Source organism: Triturus cristatus, chromosome 1_1 (genome assembly GCF_964204655.1).
Source record: "Triturus cristatus chromosome 1_1, aTriCri1.1, whole genome shotgun sequence".
Classification (NCBI taxonomy): Eukaryota; Metazoa; Chordata; class Amphibia; order Caudata; family Salamandridae; genus Triturus; species Triturus cristatus.
The window spans coordinates 114,052,498-114,074,675 of NC_140579.1; the positions used below are offsets into that span (position 1 = coordinate 114,052,498).

Below are 22,178 nucleotides of genomic sequence, written 5' to 3' on the forward strand. Positions count from 1 at the left end.
TTTCTTTTTAGAAGGGGGGTTGTCTAGCCCCCCTTCTTTTTCCATTTTTTTGGCCCTGGGGACCCCATACCCTAGGGCCTAACCCCAATTTTTGTTTAGAAAAAAAAAATTGGGAAGGGGGCCGCGTGGCCCCCCTCCCGAGGCCATAATTTGCCCCGGGGCATGGCCCTTTTTTAAAAAATGTTAAAATTTGGTATGGAGGGGGGCTGAGTAGCCCCCCTCCTCTGGCCACTTTAAGGCCCCGGGAACCCCATCCCCCGGGGCCGGCCATTGTTTTTTTTTAATCTGGGCTACTTCTGGACCCCATCGCCCCACGGTCGCAGCCGGCTCTCCGCGTCCTGCTGGAGCCAGCATTGCATTTCCACATGGGGAGCAGCTAACATGCTGCTCCCCATGTGGAAAAGCAATCAGCTTTGCTTCATTGAAGCGAGAGCAGGTTTCCCTCTCATTGCAAACTACAGTGTCCCGGGGGTGGGCACCCCGGGACACTGCAGGAGCTGGCCCTGGGGGGTGGCGGTCCCCAGGGCCTATTCAAGGCTCCAGGAGGGGGGCCACGTGGCCCCCCTCCCATATTGACAAGTTGCCCCGGGGGTGGCGGTACCCGGGGCTGGGGGGGCCAGAGAGACACCCATCCCAAATTACTTCAAGCCCGGGGGGTGGCGGTCCCCGGGGGCTGGGGAGGATGCGAGCCCCACACCCTTTTTCAAGAAGCCCCGGTGGGGTTGGCGGTCTCCGGGGCTGCGGGGGGGCCATGAGCCCCCCCGCATAGTCTATGTTTGAGGCCCGGGGGGTGGCGGTCCCTGGGGCAGTGTGGGGGGTATTGGGACCCCCCACACTTTTTTTTATTCTGGCCAATTACCAAAGAAGCGGGGGAGCCCCACGCTTCTTTTTTTTTATTTTCGGCCGAAATTCGCGCTGGGTGCGCGATTCTCGACGATTTAAAAAAAAAATGCTTTTTTTGGCCCTGGGGGTCCTTGAGGGACCCCCTGAGCAGGCCTAGGGGGTCAGGGTGTTTCTACCCTGCCCCCTTTTTGCGTTTTTCGTGTTTGTTTTATAGGTTTCTTGTGCCTCGGTTCTACCGAGGCACAAGATGGCTGCCAACACTTCTTGATCTGGAGTGTTGACAGCCAATTAGAATACAGCTCGTGCTCGGCAGGGTGCGCGCCAGGTGCGGGGAGGGTGCGCGGATCCTTGGATGTAAGAGGTGGAGTGCTCATATCATGTGTTTGGATGCTGACGTGGCCTCTGTTTTGTTGTGCAGGTGTGCGATGCTGACGTGGCCTCTGTTTTGTTGTGCAGGTGTGCAACCATCGATGCTCTTGGTCCTGGTGAGACGAGGTTCTTCAACTGCGGCGGGATGGCAGGTCGCTATGTCACAGTGGTTATTCCTTCTGACTATCAATATCTAACCCTCTGTGAGGTGCAGGTCTTCGCTCTGCCCAAACCAGGTGAGCGAGTATTATGTAGGACCAGAGAGAAGCATCAAAGGGTTAAACCCAGTGTGTTCACTCAACTATTGACTCCGCTCTCAATTCCATGATGTCTACCTCTTCACGATTTGGTGGCATTGAAATATAGCATCTCCATTTTCTTGATCAATCTATTGGTACTGTCAATGATCTATCCATTCGATATTGCTCTTCGATTACTCCATCAAAATGAGTCCTTCTTTTATATCACTGATTCTCTCTAGCCTGTCTATCCGCTCATCTTCTCCAATATTTTAATTGTTTTTATCTGTATCTGTCTAATGTCTGGCTGAGGGAGAAGCAGAGAGATGGCAGTGCTTGATTTTCTGTGACTTTGTTGAATGTTCCTCTCCTCTCTTGCCAGATAACACCTGAACTGCAAGGACTGAGCCCATGTGTGTTGATCCATTCAGCATCTGTCTCAGATTCTACCTCTAATACCTTCTCCCCATCCCCCACCACATACACGGTTGTGTAAAGTCCTACAGTAGGCTTAAGACCTGTCAGCACGTCTTCTAGGAACCACCTGAAGCCCTCTGTATTATTCCACTTGAAGACATCCATGAGCAGCCTCTGTGCATCTAAATCAAGTGCTTTCATGTGCGTTCTTCTTGCTACTCACATATCCAAAGCTACTTTAAGAAATGTCTTCATGTGTTTAGTTCAGCTAACATACAATTTGTTGGTAAACTAAAAAAAGCATATCAGCCACAATAATGAACATAGAATATGTTACGTCAAAAGAACACAATTCATTCCCTATAATAAAAGACTTCTTGGGACCTCACTCAGGGTTTGTCAAAACAATGGAGAGATTAGGTTTTCAAAATAAGAACATCAGGTTTTTGGTCTACCTATTTCAAGGGTTACTTAAACTTGTGTCTTTTTCAGAGCTCTTGTGTGACCTCTAATTTTCTCCACTCCAGATGTTAAATAATTGCCACTTCTATAGGCTTATTCTGTGGGAAAAGAAAAACACATGTTATCCTCTATTTCAGTTAGAAGAGGGCAAGACAGTGCTCAATGGAAGTGATTGGTCCATGCAGTGATCCCATGAAGGAACAGAGAAGTAATAATCTATTTTAATCATTATTCATGAGGACGAACTCTGATTAATATCTAAAAGGGGGGACTCATTTCTAGAATGTATTCAAACGTGCCTGTTCCAATTCGGACGTGTCTTTTGATTTAAAACATCAAGGGTAAACTATGTATTTCTTCTCCAATGTATTCGGCCTGTAGGGGTGACCATTCAAGGCCAGATGAGCACTAGAATCTCATGAACTTGAAACACTAGCAAATGGCTGTCAAATGGGTGTCATCTAAGGGAGTGTGAAGTTGCAAAGGTTTTATCCTACAAACCTAAATACATTGTCCCATAACTCAGAAAGCTTCTCAGAAGTCATAAAGTGTACAGATATGAAATTGCAGGGGGAAAAACATTCTTTAAAAGATAGTTCAGCAGAAACATTTCTGTACAAAATCTAACTTTAAGACTTATTGGAAAAGCATCAAAGAATGAGAAAGCTTTGCTGGTTAGCCATGTTGGGCTGATTGGAGAAGAAAGATTCCAACCACTCGAGGGCGGAGCTTGCCTGGCCTAAAGATGGCCGCTCCTTGATCGAGCTCCGCTGGCCACCGACACTATCCGGCAAGAATTAGCCGCTTCGCAGACTGTACTTCCTGACGGGAGTGCTAGGCAGGCATAGCCCACTGCTTGGTGCCTCTGATGCTGTAACCGCAAGGAGAATAGCCCCGCTAGACCCTGAGCTTGCACTGATGCGCGGCCCGGCGACGTGGCCGGCGTGAGTAGCGTCTTCCGCGGACTTGATCCAGCGTGGACATTGTGCAGAGTTTGATGTGAGCGGGGACCTGCTCGGCGCGACTGCCTGCCGGAGACTTTCAGACTGTGAGGATTGTAGCAGAGGGCTGCGCAGGGAGCTTGCGCACGGTCGGAGACCTGAGGTCGAACGGTGAGCTCTGGTGCTCATTCGACTGTGATTTGGAGCCCGGCCTGACTAGCGGCGGTGCCACCTGTGTTCTCGGTGCATTGACGATTTGCCCTCGTGCCATACGCTCAGGGGTCCTGATCCTTGCTGCCGGGCACTGTACTCCTTTACGCGCCCCTAGTGTATGGTGCCTACCTCATTGACGCCACCTGGGTGCGAAACCTCTACCTCGGCCTGCTTTGCACCGCCTGCTCTGCACAACGACCCCTCGTGCTTCATGGTGGGGATGAGGCGACCCTACTTGACAGTCACCTAGAGCTGCTGGCAGTCCTTTACTATCACAGGTAGCTCCTACTTTGATTTGGCCTGGCACGCCCTTGTTCTTTTTTGCAGTAAGCTTGGGGTGGCACGCAGGATCACTGGGCCAGAAAGGATCGTTTGCTGCATTTGGAGTAAGGGCATGCACTGGCCTAGGGGCTGAGGGTGCTGAGATGGGCAAGGGGAACAAGACGCTGCCAAAGATCAATTTTGAACAGCGGAAGTCAAGATGCTGCGAGGACGCTGCGGAATCCATGATATCGGAGCCTGAAAATCTAGTGGAGGATCCTGTGGGTGACATCAAAAAGATAATAGCGTCCATGCAACAGGGTTTGTCGGTGATTGATGCTAAAATTGATACTTTGGCCTATAGAATGGACAGAATGTCTGAGCGGGTGGACAAACATTCAGAATGTTTGGATATGTCAGAGCGTCATATCACGGAAACTGAGGAGGCCCAAACTGATTCCAACAATGCCCAGAAACGTGTTGAGAGAGCCCTGGTTGCCTTGCAGGACAGAGCTGAAGATTTGGAAGCCTGATCACGGCGCAGTAATCTGCGAATTACGGGCCTATCTGAGTCTACTGCGAGGGGGAACATAGAGACCTTTGTCGAAACATTGCTTACAACTCTGCTGGGTGCTGACATTTTCTCCCATATGTTTGTCGTGGAGAGAGCGCACCACTCGCTGGGTCCTAGGCCCCTGCCTGGTGCCCCTCCACGGCCTATTATCGCCAAACGTTTGAATTGCCGCGACAGGGATGCCGCGTAACGGAGGGCAAGAGAACTGGGCAATTCGCAGTACGAGAGGTCTTCTCTCTCTTTGTTCCCAAACTTTACTTTTAAGGTTCAAGAGGTCAGGAGACAATTCACGACCCTGAAACACAAATTACGAGACCAGAGCATTGAATACTCAATGTTATACCCGGCAAGACTCAGAGTGATATTTGATGGGAAAGCCAAGATATTTTCAGACCCACAATCTCTTCAGAAAGCTCTCAAAGACTGGGACAAGACTGGCAAGCGTGGGAAGGATCAGAGTGAAAGCGCCCTCGCAGATGGTGCGAGTGGTAGCCTTGATGACAATGATCGATGAGAGGGCGGTGAGATTGGTCTCATCTATGTTTCTCCTGTTTCTGAGTTTCAACTGTCATTGTATCATGATGAGCGCTCAGATACTTTACTGAGAGTTTTGATGTTACACTGTTGCCTGTTTGATAAGCGAATTTCCTCCTAAGGTACTTTAATTTGGTAAATTATTTCTATGTTGCTTAGGCTGCTGAGTGGGGGTGGGGGGGGCACTTGACGCTCTGGCACTGGTGAGCCATACGATCAAGGAACTGTTTATGTCTTCTAACAGTAACTATACTCTTACAACTGAAGCCTTTAAATTGCTATTTGGTGGCGGGGCGGGGTGGTGAACTAGTGTAGTATTGTTGGGTAACATCCTCCCCAATGCGTTACACACTGTTTTTCTTTGCACTTACAGAGGTTTATTGTTGTACATGCGTAATATTTTTTCAGTATCACACTGTTTCTTTTGTGACGGGGAGGGCTGATGATCGCCTTTGCCTAGTTGGGGAGTGCAAGGCGTGGGAGTGGGGAGGGGTCAGGGGTTTTCTGTTACTTATTCTATTGAAGATCATATGTATTACTGTGTCCAGGGTGAGCGGGGCTACGTATGAGGTATCACAGATTAGCAACATCAACTGCAAGAGCTCCCTGCATGTCAAGGCACCACACAGGACTGGGACATACTAGGCGTTTGAGCCTCATGACATGGAATGTCAGGGGCCTAAATGATCATAGGAAGGTGCGTAAAATACTAGCGTACTTGAAAAGGAAGGAAGTCGACATTTCTTTGCCTCAAGAGACTCACCTGCTCACTGGCTGTGCGTTGCTCACAGCTAGCAGATTAACAGGCCCATTCCATGCTGCGGGGTTTACTTTGCATTCCAGGGGTGTGTTGACATGGGTAAATCCTAAATCGGGGCTTCAACTAGAACACTGTGAGACCAACCAAGCCAGCAGATATGTCATATCCAGGTGTAATGGTAAAGAGCTGAATTTCCTCATTGTGAACTCTTATGGCCCAAATTATGATGACCCACAGTTTTACCGGTCTATATTTGCTCTCCTCAGGGTTCGCAACACATTTCCGCTGTTTTGGGCTGGTGATTTTAATTGCGTTTTAGATCCAGTGCTTGATCGCTCGAAAGGCCCTCAGGCCACCTTCTGCTGCCGCCAAGGCTTTTGCTGATACAGCTTTACAAATGCAATTGGTGGATGTCTGGAGAGCTAGGTCTTGCGAAAGGGGTGGGTTCACACACTACTCGGCGCACCACAATATTCACACTCACATAGACTACTGGTTCATCTCACAGACGCTAATGACAAAGATACAGGCCTGCTCAGTCTTGGCCCGTTCTTTATCGGACCACTCATCCATTTTACTAGCGGTCAATGTGCCCTCGCGGGGTCCTCCTCCCTTTTTGTGGAGATTTCCAAAATACTCGCTACTCGACACAGTTTTAAGTCCGAGCTCACTGACGCTATCACAGTATTTTTTACCTTTAATGTTGGCTCAGTGAACTCCTTTGCCACGGGGTGGGAGTCATTTATGGTCTTTTTACGAGGCGTTGCTATTAGCAAACACGCTGGGGTACTTTGTTCTATAAGAGACAGATTTGCTCTATTAGAATCCCTACTGGCTAAACTTGAGGCCGAGATGGCCATCAGGAACGACCCTGAGATACAAGAGCTACTAAAAATCTCCCTTGAAGAATACTATAAGGAGGCAGATAGCGAAGTCAAATTTATGGGTAAATATGCTGCAGCTAGAATCTATGGGGAGCCTGACAGGCCGGGCTCAGTGCTGGCGACTGTGGCCCGCCGCAGATCAGAGGCTGGTGTCATTGCTGAGCTGTTTGACGAGGAGGGCTATGTCCTAACACAGCAGGTGATAAACTCTTTTTATTTTCACCGTGTCTCTGTTTATTCTTGTTGTGGACTGATGTGAGAATAATATACGAACAGGTATTTTCGATTCCCACCATTCCTGAGAGTACACTGAGTCGCTTGTTCTGGGTTGTCTTTTCATTGGGACCGCCGAGCTAAACCTCGGATAACGAATGGGACACTTATGCTAGCCGGATACTGGGTTCTGGGTTCTGAGGTGAGTTTCTGGTACACCACAATTCACTGAGGTCCTGGGGTTCTACGCATAGTTCTGTGTATAAGCAGAATCCCTGCAACATGGCACACCTAACGTTTGGTCTATGAGTTGAAACGCCTTAGTAGTGCTTATATTAGTCCACGGCACCCTCATTCTTGTTTCCGGATAACAGGTCTGACGGATTTAAACTTACCTATTTCTGTTGATATAGGTTTCTTCAAGCTTGATCATTAAAAAGGTTATTGAACCCTTGTGCTACTAATTGCTTCGAGTGTAGCTTGTCCTTATGGTGGTCGAAATAGCGGCGCACAGTCGAGCACCTCTGAGACGTCATTTGACGCAGTATGGGGTGCCGGACACTGGTATGAACGTAATCTTTGTGGTAGGAGCCGATGCGGCTCATCCTTATGAGTTGTTTTACTCTTGGGTGACGCTTCCGGCGGTGAGTGAGGACGATAACTCTTTTCATACTTACACTGCCACGGCCGTGCCAGCGAACTATACACCGTATAGGACACAAGAAATACCAATATCTGCTTGGCATCATCTTATTTGGTTTAATGGCGCCCTTCCCCATGCGGTTATACCGCCGAGAATGGGCCCTTTGTCAATTGCAGGGGCCACTTGGCCGGTACTAGCCGGATATACGCCTCATCCCCGTTACCTAACGGTGCCGGTGGCTGATTTGCGTGTACTGCACACTTATTACAGTACATAGGGCTTTGGTACAGTACCTGTCACGCAATGTGCAGGTGGGGGCACCTGCTGTTGCGGGGCAGCCTACTGACCACCACGCGGTGGTCATTAGTCCTGTTATGGTTAATTCTGTTATGGCAAGCGCACCCCAAATAGGGATGATTTCCCTTTTTGGCTTGCTGAAAAATTTGACCAAATAGAAGCGGTTTACCCGAATACATCTCCTGTGGAGAAACACAGGATCCTTACCATTAGTTTGCCTAAAGACTTGGTCCTCGACATTGATGATTGTGTAAACTGGGGCAAGGTCTTTGCAGCGACGTACTCGCAGTGCTTTGGCACTCCGTCTATGTCTGTATTACCCTCCGTTATTAAACGTGTTCAAGATAACCACGGTGCGGAGTCTGCGATAGAATTAGGCATGCGGCTCCTCGGACAGTTTGACCTGGTGGCTACCATGGTAATGTGTAACCTTAAGGGTGATGCTATGCAATTCCAAGTTCGTAATGAACTGAAGAAAGTTGCTGATGAGGATAAGCCGCGGGAGTTCGCGAAAATAATCTCGACGGCATACAGAGATTTGGGTCGTAGCTCTTTAGGAGTTAGACCTGTTGTAAAAACTCCCGAAATTAAGCAGCAGGGTAAGGCAGAAGCCTCTGGTAAGGATGACCGTCCAAACTTTCCGAAACAGAGTTGGCGGTCAAAACAACAGGGAAAGCAGCAGCAGAAACAGGGGTCTCGGCCTGCCTCTCCCGTTCAGTCCGGTAGTGAGCGCACTTATGATCTGCGTGATCGTGCTACTATTAAGTCTCCTGATAGATTTCAGGTTTCTGAACAACGTTCTCCTCGTTCTTCACAGGAAACATCGGCTTCACAGTCCGGTGGCGGAGGCGGTGGCAAAGGTCGGGGTTCTCCGCAAACACGTGACCAACCCCGACAGACTGAAGGTAAAGGCAAGCAGGACGAGTTCGCACGACAAAGACCCCCGTTTCAGAAGAAGAAAGTGTCTGCTCTGACGGCAAGGTATGCCTCAGATAGTGCGGACACGGCTTCGGAACCGGACATGGGCGCTGACGCTACTGGACAGCGCAGTGGAAATTACCATAGTCCGTCAAGCTCTGCGTCCATTTCTGGCGGCGACAGCAACTGATACATTGGTTACTGTTGAGACAGCTGACACCAGAGTGGCTCCCCCTGACAGACTCTATGAAATAGTCTTACTAATTGAGGGTGACATACAACGTACAATAAAAGGGATTTTTTGGGATAATCTGACTACCACCTATGATATCCTCCTAGCGGAGGCAGATTGGCCCCCAGCTTTCATTTTAGACGCTCCTAGAGGGGAGGAGGTAATCCTCCCGTCCTTTGCGCACACAGTGGCTAAGGACCAGGCTGAAGTGTATGCTGAGGAGTGGGCACTGGCGCTAGCGCCGGCATTGTATCGTACTCAGGTGGGATGGGACCGGTTGTCCCCCTGCCATGAGATTCCATTGCGGTCTCTGCCCCAGCCACAGCCCCAATATCCTATGCGTCATGAAGTTAGACCGCACGTCGCTGCAATCCTTGACCAATTGGAATATCAGGGTGTTATTGAAACTTGTGTGTCCCCTATGAATAACCCTTTATTCACAGTGACGAAGCCTGACAGGTCGTACCGTTTAGTTTTGGATTACCGGCACTTAAATTCGCATTGCCGGACCTGCGCGGTACAAAATACTCACAGCTCGGCTCTTGTCGACAGTCTCGTGCGTAAGAGATTTAAAACGACACTTGACATCTCCAATGGCTTTTTTAGCCATAACCTGTCCACACTGAGTAGCCAGTGGACGGCGTTTACTTCAGGCGGCAAACAAAAACAGTTCACAAGATAGCCATGGGCTATAAAAACAGCCCTGGCGTCTTTGCCGCTCGCGTGGTCTCTCTCTTAGAAAGAATGGACCCCGACGCATACTCCTATGTTGATGATATCTACCTCACGGATGATGAGCTGATGCCACATCTGTCTCGAGTCGACAATATCATTACGGGTTTTGCGGAATATGGCTACAAATTTAATTTTGCGAAGTCTCACATCGCGGAATATACAGTGTTGTTCTTGGGCTACGAGCTCAACAACGAAGGTAAGGGATTGGCTCCTCACTTTCTGGAGAAGTGCGCATGCCTGCGTGCTCCTACAACACTGAAAAAATTACAATCTTTGCTGGGCTTTCTGAATTTCGGACGTACGTATATTCCAGATTATGCCCAGCGTATCAAGCCGCTTTACGCCTTGGTACAACCTTCCTTTTCGAAGTCTAGCTGGCAGCTAGAACATTCTGCTATTCTACAGTCTTTACAGGCTGATCTTCTTGCTTCACAATACTTACTGACGCGTGATAACCGCACTAACCTGGTAATAAGAATAGTACCAGGCGCAGTGGGTTTCACGTACTTGACGTTCAATGAGGGCGACACAGTCCCCATTGCGTATAAATCACACTTGTACACCTCTGCTGAGTTGCGTTTTTCCACTGTCGAGAAAGTTCTGACAGCAGTACAGCTGGCGATCCTTAAAGAACGCGCACTGTCACAAGGAAAACGCATACTGGTTGTGACACCGTATCCTGCCCTAGAGGCAGTGACAAAAGCAAGTGTACCAAATTCTAAAGCTTTGCATCCACGGTGGATACAATGGGCCACGACTCTGACATCACCAGATGTCACTTATATCTTTGACACCTCTTTGCAGACTCAGGAGTACTTGCAGTATGAATTCGTTCATCCGGCTCCTCTGTCTTTGCGCCCGCTCGAAGAATACCATTGTGTCATATACACTGACGGCTCGGCGCAGCCGGCGATTGGATCGAAGCATGCCTATTTTGCGGCTTGCGCAATTGTCGTGGGTACATTTGTAAATGGTGAATTCCAATCTGATGCCGTGCATACGCAGTCATTGGGTGATTGTACCGCGCAACTGGTGGAGCTCCGGGCTCTGGTGCTTGCACTGGAGTTTGCTGATCCCCGAGTCACTACTCTTATAGTAAGTGACTCCTTTTATTGTGTCCAGTCCTACAATGACAATTTACACTTCTGGTCTCAAAACGAATATCGCGATACCAAAGGTAGCACAATTAAGCATAAATTGCTTTGGGTTCGAGTGGCAGACTTTAAAGAACGTCTCTCTCTCGTGAATGTTATTCACACTCTTGGTCACCAACGACTTGGTGTCCATGCTGTCGGTAACAGCTTGGCTGACGAGGCAGCAAAAACAGCAGTGGCTACATACTTGGTGGCAGCAATTACAAGATCTAAAAGTAAGATTGATGATGACATCTTGGCAGCTATTGCTGCTACAGAGAAGGGAAGTGATCACCCGAAGGGTTTTCCTTCTCGTTATTTTTATCACTTAAATCCTGATAACGTCCCGTTAGTGAGGATTAAGGACGTTGGTGACAGAATTATTCCCAACGCGGACTGCAGACCATCTCTGATACTAGCAGCGCACGAGGGGTTGGCATCTGCCCACGCCGGCGTGTCCGCTACTGTATCTCTGTTGCAACAGCGTTACTGGTGGTTCGGTTTATACAAACAAATGCGCGCTTATGTTCTTGATTGTGTCATTTGCCAACAGATTAAACCTTCCACTGTTGCGCGCCCACCACAAACACAGTTGTACATATCTAATAAACCATTTGGTTGTGTTTATCTAGATCACTACGGTCCTTTTTCTTCTGATACTGCGTACAAGTATATCTTGGTTGCAGTGGATTCGTGCACACGTTTTCTTTGGGTGTGGCCACAAAGGAGTGCTGATTCACGGACTGTCATCAGGGATTTGCGTGTCTTTGTGGGAACTTTTGCGTGTGGTACCTTCCATTCTGATCAGGGCCCTGCGTTCGCCTCTAAGGCTTACAAGGAGGCTATGAGAAATTTGGGGGTCCAAGTCAAATTTTCGTCCCCCTACCGACCTGAGGGTAATAGTGTGGTGGAGCGAATGAACTGTGACTTAAAGCAATCTTTGACAGCACGAGTTTTAGGCACAGGCCTGAATTGGCTAGCCCATTTATATAATGTCCAACGTGCACTTAATAATCTCCCTAGAAGGTCTCTGGGTGGGCGGACCCCATTCATGATGCTCTTCGGAATCAGAATGTTTGTCCCAGACCTTGATGGTCTAGACATGGCGGCGTCGGCCGCACCCTTGGACGTAGATGATCACTGTGCTGTTTTGCAGACCCTACAAGAAGCCAGAGACACTCTAGCGAAGGAACACTTGCCCTCCACATCTGATGCTGAGCTTCAGATTCCGGTAGTCGGCTGGCTACCCCGAGTTGGAGACCTGGTTCGTGAGAAGGTGGAGAACAAGAAGGAGTTCGGCCCCTCTTATCGTGCACCGGTTCCAGTGCTTGGAGTGCAGGGTACAAGAACAGTCATTTTACCTCCACTTCCTGGTCGCAAAGAAAACAGGTACATCCCTATTGACAATGTCAAACTTCAGCGAGTGGCCGATACTTCTTAGTATGACTCCAGCAGTTTCATGCCAGACGATGCAAAGAAATTCAGTGTTGGTTCCTGCTTCTGCCACCTTGTCTGATGTTGCCATCGAGATGCAGTCAGTTACTGATCCCTTGTAAATACCACTGGCTGGTGGTCTGCCCGAAGAGACTGAGTATGCTTATCCTACAAGTGGTCAATCGCCTGTTTTACAATCTACGGCGGTTACCCAGTCACGTTTCTCCTTTGACACTAACTCATTGCCTTCCACTTCCCCTTCGAACATTGCTATTTTTGTTAGTTGGTTCAAAAGACATTTTTTGATTCCCCCTTGGACATATATTTGGCTGGTGCTCATAAGTATTTTTTTGTTTATGTCCATTGGATTTGTAATAATATTTTTCCGTCTGGTGAATGGCCACTATCTCAAAGAGAGATCTATAATTAGACTTATCGATGGAACTTTGGCCCCCCACTCCTCGTCCCACATCAGGAAAAGGGACCAGACTTTTGTGAATATTACTGCCTGGCCCGTTTTGGATGGAATTGCGTGGGATGCTGTTAAATTCCAAATTCATGGTCCTACTGAGGTCATCAATGTGCCTAATGTATTTCGTGTTTCTATGGGTGATGTGGTTAAGCAGAACATTCGTTCTGATGATTGGGATGTTCATGCCATTGAAGCACTGTTTTCTGATTTGAAATATTATGCCGCTTTTGATGCAGAAGATTTATATGAAAATGCGGCTAACTATGCAGAACAGTATTGTTTTCAACATTATGGCAATCACTTCCTGCATAAAGCAAATACGTTTTGAAATTTTGTAAATTTTACCCAATGGGAACACTGTCCCACCCCATCTTTAGGCAGTTCACCTACATTGGTTGATAAATATACTTATTTTACTGATTTCAGTGTTTCCAGCCCAGCATCCTTTTATTTTAAAGTGATGTCTGAGTCTGCCTCGAAGGTTAGACTGACACACACCAAATTACTATATTCTAAGTCCTTTATGGATGAGTTGTCAATCAAAGGTTATGATCTGTGGAAGGCTACTATTGATCTTAAATCGGTTTGGGGTTCCAAACCGTGGCAGGTTCAGGGAACTGAAGCTTTACATCGTGCCTGTCTTGTACCAAATCATATGTTGTTTTTAAATTCAACCATCTTCCAGACCACCTGTTTCGGATTGGCCACTTCTAAAAAACTAAATTTCTCTTCTGTTCCAGATCTGGGTGCTTACCCAAATTGGGATAACCACACAGATCTGTCCCTTCCTGCTTTGCAGTCATTGGTCTCTAATGCATCTTTCAATATTTCGAAATTTAGTGGTGAAGGATGGTTAATTTGGCAAAGCAGTTCCGATGCCTGTCAACGACGTTTTCTAGGTCTGAAACCGGGGTGTACGCAGCAGCGCGTAGACCCTCGGTTTGAGTCCTCTCATACAGTAACTACCTACTCTGTAGGGAAATTATGTCAATCCTGGCTGTGACATTCCACCTTGGCATCTGTCAAAGTTCATTTATCAAAATTACATGACAAAATAGATTTGAATGATTTTGTTAAAGGTCCTGTGGGTGGCAGATCCAAGAGGTGGGCGTATGCTATTTACAACGAAGTATGGAAATTGTCGCAAATTGAAGCGGCTTCAAGATTGAGGGCCATTGATCAAGCAAATATGGAAAAGGTCTTGGCCGTTATAGAAAACAGCATTAACACACTTTCTTCCAGAATTTATACATTAGACAATATTGTTTCTTCAATTGTTGATATTGTACATGATGATATGTCTGTATTGTATCATGGTCAAAACCAGTTGCGTTCTGTTATGCAGTTTGCATGGACATTACAAACGTTAAAGGCAGGAAAGGTCCCCTGGGACTATCTGAATACGACATCATTATTCCTTCCCTTTAACCTTACTGTAAAGCAGCAGTTTATGTCCATGAAAGATGCTACATATTCATTGTTACACATTGAAAAATTGGAGCCGTTACCTTTCTCTGTGGCGGAATTGAATTCAGCCGTGTGGTTAGTACATGGGTTGATCACGCTCCCTTTCGCGCTTTTTAAGTTTACGTCATGCATGAAACACTATGCTCTGGGTAGATATGAACAGTTGGGTACCGCGTTCCTACATGAGGTCTGGTCTCTCCCTTTTACGTATAGATGTACAAGAGACGGTACGGAGGTTTACCTGAAAGGTGAGGAGTGTACCTCGACACCTGATCATTCTGTAGTATGTAGGCACATTCAGTTACACGGTGCATGCAATGTACACGCCCTAAATTTAGCCTGCGTCCTAAAAGGTATCCCAGTGCCAGTGATTACACCATCTTTCATGCTGCTTGCAAATGGTAGTTATTTAATTTTGAATAATGAAGCTTGCTGCGGGATGTTAGTGGGAATCCCATATATAGTAACTGTATCGCAGAGAGTAGTCTGCTGCAATAATGTTCTATTTCCACCCCCGCATGGGCGGCTGGATGTTTCCATCTGGCCTTCGATTCCGACCTTGAAAGCAGAGTTCACCAAGATGAGCAGAATAAGAGCTCTATTGTCCCAAAAAGAGGTGCCATTGACTTCCTCCCGAGAAACATTTGTCCTTCACGTAGCAAATACGCGCACTGAGGTACAGGCGCTTTTGAATACTGACCTCCCCCTGCATTTTGGAGCTTTGATCCAAACAATCTTCAATGCCTCGTCAACAACTGGCCTGGCTCATTTTTTTAAACTTGTGGGCTCTGGCCTCGTGACCTCCTTCCAAACTATTTTTGGTGTGATTCCGGCATTTTTTCATTCTATTTTTTCGAGCGTCTTTGGCGGTGTCCCGCTGATTCTGGCGCTGGTGGCAGGTGTGCTACTTTTACTTTTCATACTACGACATGGCTGCACTTTCTGTGCCTCACGACAACCTGCCCCGTCTGCATCTTCTTCGTGACAGGATGCTTGAGTATTATGGTACCCTACCATTGGCGACCTTGAGCCTGGCATATGGATTATCCTTCCGGTATTCCTACTTTACCTGCGTGCAACCTGTCTTTCACTGCCTAGATTGTCCCTTTGAATGGCCTCTGGATTTGTGCTTATCCAACACAGTGTCTCCGGACCCGGATTATGATCGACTGATGAGTCCCTTAGTGTCTCACGAGTTTGCCTGTTCTGGTGTTCGGATTATGGCCTGTGGTGCGGCGCAAGGAATCCTGGGTAATTGGGACATCGCAAGGGCTGCCTATGACATCTTGGATATGAGTTTTCTGGAAGAACACGTTGGTTGCCCTCTGATGGTGCTAGAGGCTCCGCTTATTGAAGAACATGTATGTTCCTTTTCTTTGCTTAACTGGATGGCTGAAACTTTTAGTGGCCGCGCAAACGATTTCCTGTTGGAAGCTGTTGCTACGTATGCTGCATACACGTTCATGGATTGAGTGAACTGTCATCCACTGTATTTTTTCTACCATGTCTTGAACATTGCCTGTGACTTTGGATTGCTAGCTAAAGCAGCATTTTTCATTTTTTTTCTTTTTTTTGCCTTTTTGAGGTTTTTGCTTTTCCTTTTTCTTTCGAACTTTCTCTCACCCGATCATTGGTTTCAATTTGAATACGCCTAGTTCTGCTCTGTCGAAATTGAACTCTGCGTTCTCTCATTTCTTCCCTGCTGGTTAGTGCTTCGATCAAGGGGGCATGTAGTAAGGAATCCCTTAATACGTACATACATTGTTAAGTTAGCACAACCACGTTAGATGTTAGAAAGCCATCTTGCTGCTTTTGCGCACGACACTGCAGCTACATGTTATTGTTTAAACAAACTGCTGGCTCGCGCTTTGCCTCACACGAGAGCAATCTGTTGTTACCATCCCGAGCTCTGCGCAGCGACCTTGGTCTGTACATGGTGTAACAGGAACAGTCTGGGTCGTTGGACAATGCATGTTTTCCACTCTAGGTTGATCGACTCACTATTTAGCCATAACATACAGGCAGCTGCGAATACCTGAAAGTTGGTGCTTTTAATATTACAGACAGCATGTTTAATATTCAGACCGAAGACGAGCCTTCCTGCGAGAAGACTTCTGATGCTCCTGTGATGTGATTTCACTAAGCTGATCTTTGAGGTATGGGGTCCCCCCTTCAAGCCTAAGAGACCTTTTATTAGCATAATAATAATATTAGCTTCTTAGTAAAGGGAAGGTGGTAGTATCCACTGTCATTTATAACATGATCACTCCCTTTATATTCTATGGTATTGTAATGATGCTGATGGTCTTAATTATAATCATTTGTCTGCTTGTATTAGCCAAAGTACTGCATCTTAGGACACGTGGTCTATAAAATAAACTCTTTTTATTTTCACCGTGTCTCTGTTTATTCTTGTTGTGGACTGATGTGAGAATAATATACGAACAGGTATTTCCGATTCCCACCATTCCTGAGAGTACACTGAGTCGCTTGTTCTGGGTTGTCTTTTCATTGGGACCGCCGAGCTAAACCTCGGATAACGAATGGGACACTTATGCTAGCCGGATACTGGGTTCTGGGTTCTGAGGTGAGTTTCTGGTACACCACAATTCACTGAGGTCCTGGGGTTCTACGCATAGTTCTGTGTATAAGCAGAATCCCTGCAACATGGCGCACCTAACGTTTGGTCTATGAGTTGAAACGCCTTAGTAGTGCTTATATTAGTCCACGGCACCCTCATTCTTGTTTCCGGATAACAGGTCTGACGGATTTAAACCTACCTATTTCTGTTGATATATACAAAACAAAGAGAAATGTAAACATTTCTCCTTAATACACCTTCTCTGGGGAGCATACCTTTTTGGCACTGCCCCAGGTTTCCATGAAGTTGTAAATCGGGGCAGTCTCGAAATCCATGGCAGTTACGTGGGAACACCAAAAGCAACACCCATGGAACACCTCCTTGACATAGAGTAAGGTATTACAGCGCATTGAACGGCCTCGTCTTACTCCATATCTATGATGCAATGCAATGCCATGCAGGGTGGCTCTGCATGTCCTAATATATATGATTAAGAGGCCTGCACCACCGAGTCAGCATAAAAAGCGACACTCTAATGGCGCAGTCCTCTTGTAAATGAGGGCCCAGGTGCGGACATTGTGAATATCTTGAGATGTCTTTCAAACTATTTACCGCTTCGAGTCAATAATATTATTTATAATATTTTGGATACATTTGTCATCATATATTAGATGACATTCTCATTTTTACACAGTCATTAAAAGAACACCGGAGTCATTTGTAAGAAGTGTAATACAGACTATAATAACACTACTAGAATGCAAATTGAATAAGTATATCTTGAACCTAGGTCAGTGGCATTTCTGGCCTTTGTTCTGTCGATGACAGCGCATGAATCCTCAAAAAGCCTCAAGTGTTCTAGCTCAGCCTTGTCTTTACAATGTAAAAGAAGTACAAAGGTTTCTTGGATTCACAGAATTCTGCAGAGACTTCAACAGGGCACCTATTGTACAATAACTGGAAACGGTATAGCATTTCACTGGGGCCGGAATCAACAAAAAGCATTTGCATAGCTCAACACTGCAGTTAGTACCACTCCTTTCTCTCACGCCTCCATTTTTTTTTTTTTTAAACATGTTTTTATTGCAGAATTAGGAGTGAGGCATCCGTGATGTCAACCTGGACACACATGGTGTCTCAGAGCACACCCATCGTTATAGCAATGCACACAGCCATTCAGCCCACATCCCGGAGGCCGGGCGGCATACAGTAGAGTGACTCTGAGTATCATGGCGATCATCTCACAGAGATGTCAGGTCAACAGCCCAATGTAGAATCTGCTTTTATACCCATCAGCCTCCCTCCCCAACGATCCTTCCTGCCTGCACTCTTCTTAACACTACAACAACACCCCAGTAACTCCCCTCCACCCTGCCCACCCCCCAACTGCTGCTGATGTGGGCCATGATTGTGGGGTCTAACGCAAATGTTCGCCTGTTCTCAGTTTTTGCATGTAATCTCCCAGGCCTCATGGAACCCCGCCCTCCGGACCGTCGTGCTCTGTACTCTCCAGCCGGTAGTCCTTCAGAGCTTGTACTATCATCTCCCAGGCCCTCGCCCACTCCAGACCCTTCTCGTTTTCTCTCACGCCTCCATGACCTACCATTTGATGTGCAGACAGACTCTTCCTCCTTTGCTTTAGGTGCAATACTGTCTCAAAAATGTCTTGTCATTGAAGCAGTGCATCCTGTGGCTTTCTTTTCTTGGACCCTATCCTCCACGGAGAACACTTACACCATATACGATAAGTCATTATTGGCCATCTTGCTGGTGGTATCACCTATGCCAAGCTGCGCATCCAGATTGATAGAAATAATGTAAGTTTTTTAAACTCAATGAAATGTTGCAACTCTTGACATGCTCGCTGGATTTTGCTTTTTTTCACCTTATAATATCATATAGACCAGAAAAAAACAATAGGAAAGTGGTGCTTTATCTTGACAAAAAGATACAGAAAAGTCTGCCACTGAAGGCTCCTCACCTTTTGGCCATTCAAACATTAAACACAACATCTTGGCAGAGGAACTTGGATTTGGTCAAGACAGAGACAAAAACATGGAAATCAGAGGTCTGGTTACAAAAAGATCCGCGGGGAAGAAATATTCTAGATGGAATGTTTTTTCTTAAGTAAAAACTGTTCCTCCCTACCCAAACAAGAAAAAGCCTTGCAATGGCTAGTGTGGGGCATTTTGGTGAAAGGAGAAGTCTTAACCTGGTAAAAAAGACATCTTTGGCGGCCTTCGTTAAGGAAAGATGTCAATTTATATGTGAGACCATGCTCCAACTGCAGTCAAAATAAACCTTCTCACAGGAAAGCATCAGGTTTTTGTACTCTACTGCGGACAAATTATGGAAAAATATTTTTGTGTATTTCATTACTGACATTTTCATTAAATATTCTCACACAAAATGCCAACTGGAGAGGTGTGGTGCGGCGATCAGGGGAGCTGACTTCGGAGCACAGGGCTCAGGGTTCGATCCCCGCCGCCAGCGGCAGCTCAGCTCAGCACCATGTGACTCTGGACAATAGCTCACTTAATTTCCACAACGGCCCCCAGTGCCTTGAGACCCATAAGGGTGAGTAGTTCGTGCTTTACAAATACAGATTTACATTTACAACTGCTCCTCAATCGGAAGTGGTCTTTTTAGGAGATTGTCAGATTAAATGGGTTCCCATCTTAGATCATAAATGGCAGAGACGAAATTCTGGAATAAACCTAAAATTTCAAGTTATCCAGTTATCACCTTCAGACAGGTGGTCAGACAGAGAGAGTCAATATTTAGAACAATATCAGTGCTGTTGCACTTTAAACCAACAAGTGAAATAGGTCTTTTGGTAGCTATTAACTGAACTGACATATAACAACTACATTCATCTTTCGTTTGATTATCATTTTACTGTTCCTTTGAGTTCCATCCACATTTGTTTACAGACATAATTTCATAAATCTCTGTTCCTTTTGGCACAGCATTAATTTCTACAATCTCTTTAGTACAGGCTAGCATTCTTCTACATTTACGACAGGTCAAGGCAGCTTTTAAATGTTTTTGAGACCAACATTGAGTAAGATCACCACAATACAAAAAGAGGGATTAAGTTTGATTTTCCACACATTTTCAGTCATTACCTGGTTTTCGTTCTAAGATCACACCTTCATTTATTGGCCCATTTCAACGAACTAGAGTGGTTGTCCAGGAAAAACAATTGCTTTAGCACTACCAAAAGAGTGGCGAGTGTATCCTATTTGTCGCTCATCCAGGTTGTAGCCTGTATCTTCAAAACCAGCGCTTCCTCCTCTACCAGTTTTGGAACTGGGAGCCGGAGTAAGATTCTAGGAGAGTGCGAGGACAATTGCAGTATTTGGTGGCATGGAAGTGGTGTGGCCTGCAGGATGCTCTTGGGAACCAGCTTCATTTCTTCCTGCCTGTTCAGATTAGTGACTTCTATCATCAAAAGGCTTCTGGTGAAACCAGCACCAGGGAGGGGGGACCATAAGAGAGGGGGGTACCGCCAAGCAGCAGCAGTGGATGGCTAGTTAGACACCTGGGGAAATCATTGAGGCATTCTCCTTTAAGACTGTGCCAGACTGGCCTCTGGAGCCAGGAGTGCAGTGACTGACAGGAACGTTAAAGGTGAATGGGCGGAACTTCCAAGTCAAGGCAGGCAGCGGCACTGTTTAAACATCAGATAGGAACATGGACACTGCTTGGCAACTTTCTGTGTTGCAGTGGCTTTTTGGATGCCCTAGAGTTCGTTCACCATCCAGCACCTCACTTTTTTTTTTATCCTTCTTTTCTGTTCCCTCTAAATTCCTGACCTGTGCCTGCTTGCCTGACTTGGATCTCGGATTTCGATTTGACTTTTTTGTGTTGCTGTTTTTACCATCTGGCATATTTGAGCCAAAGAAACCTTGTAAAAATTTAATAAAGCGTTAAATCATATTTATTCAGAACATGTTATGCCTTTCTTTCTCAGATCAGTGCTTACAGCTATGGCTGTATAAGTGTTTTGTTCTAAGTACAAAACACAGTTTGAAAAAAAAAAAAAGAACTTGAAATGCATACATACATAGTTGGCTATTTATCGCCCCTCTTTATTGGTCTGTGGAAGTGCCATTTACATTTGCTTCCACCCACCACAGGATACAGCATGGGGCAGTGGTTCACTTTAGCTGTTGGCTCTTTTAAGTGACAGTGACAGCATTTTGCTTGTGTACAGTCTGCACAGTTGCCTAAAAATTGTCCTTAATTAGTGCCTATGCAGTCTTCAGCCACACAATCTATTGCCCTCTCTCACTCTTTCTTTCTGGAGCATAGAGATTTATATAATCGTAATAACATTAGGCTCTCTACACAGTTATCAATGTGGCCCACGGAGGAGTGGCGACCCAATCGAGCATTTACCATAATGGGATTGCCAGTCGAGCGATTGATGGGAACCTGAGGAGTATTTTCAACCATGGCTTTTGCTCCCACACCGAGATTGGAGTCTCCCCCTGGTGGAGGGTGGATTTGCTGAACACCTACCGCATTGCTTCCGTCACCATAAGCAACAGAGGGGACTCCTTTGAATGGAGACTCACTGGAGCCAACATTCACGTTGGGAGTTCCGTAGAAGAGAATGGTGTCTTGAACGCAAGGTAAGGAGAGGTGGGCTTCTCCTCTATACGACGATGCATCACTTGGCATGTGAGATATCAGGAGGCAATAGAAGCCACTTGGGATCAGCGTCCCATAACACAATGTTAACTGTTTATTGGTAGGGTGGCTGTGCGCTGTACTTAAACGTGGGTGAAGGTGGACTTCACATAACACGCGACCCTCTTGTTGCAGGGATTCTGCACATACACAGTACTATGCGCAAAAAAACAGGACCTCGTGTCTAGGGGCTAAGCCTTCCTACCGTCTCAGTACCCAAAATCCAATCATAGCATACATCCTCCACTCCCCACTTTTAACAATACCAGCTAGAAGGAGTATTAAATTCTAGTTTCCACATAGCCAGGTATTTTTTATCACATTTCATTCACTTTTGACCCCTCCACTCTCACATAACACATAGTATCTTTTCACTTCTAAGTGCTCCCACGTCTTCGTCGGTCGCAGCAAGCCCCGTCCCGCAGCGGGGTGGGAAGAACCAGATGATGAAGCATACCACCAAGGGATCATTTGGTGGGTGAGGTTTATTTTAACAAAACATTGTGTTTCCCTATACATTTTTAGGGGACACACAGTTCTTGACAGAGTCGAACTGAGCCAGGAAGGATACTATTATTTTATTTTGCTCTCTAGGGTGGATTCTTTTTGGTTTCTAATGATACCACCTTTCCAACTTCTTCACTCCCTCTCTTGTTTATCAATACAAACATTTGAATGCCAAAGAGCATTTCCTATGGGGTTAGCCCACCCAGAGATCTTCTTAGGAGATTATTAAGTGTTCGTTGAACTCCATACAAATGGGCTAGCCAGTTCCTACCAGTACCTAAGACTGTAGCTGTCAAAGATTGCTTTAAGTCACCGTTCACTCGCTCCACTATAGAATTGCCCTCGGGTCTG

At 46.4% G+C, this 22,178-nt stretch overlaps 1 protein-coding gene across 1 annotated transcript in view; it reads left to right on the top strand.

Annotated features, from left to right (window-relative positions):
* LOC146869700 (uncharacterized) overlaps positions 1 to 22,178 on the top strand; it is a 664,652-nt gene that overhangs the window by 88,127 nt on the left and 554,347 nt on the right. The window contains exons 4-5 of the mRNA XM_085640198.1: positions 1,300 to 1,448; positions 20,980 to 21,262. Coding sequence (XP_085496324.1) covers positions 1,300 to 1,448; positions 20,980 to 21,262 — 432 coding nt within the window. The remainder of the gene's footprint in view (positions 1 to 1,299; positions 1,449 to 20,979; positions 21,263 to 22,178) is intronic.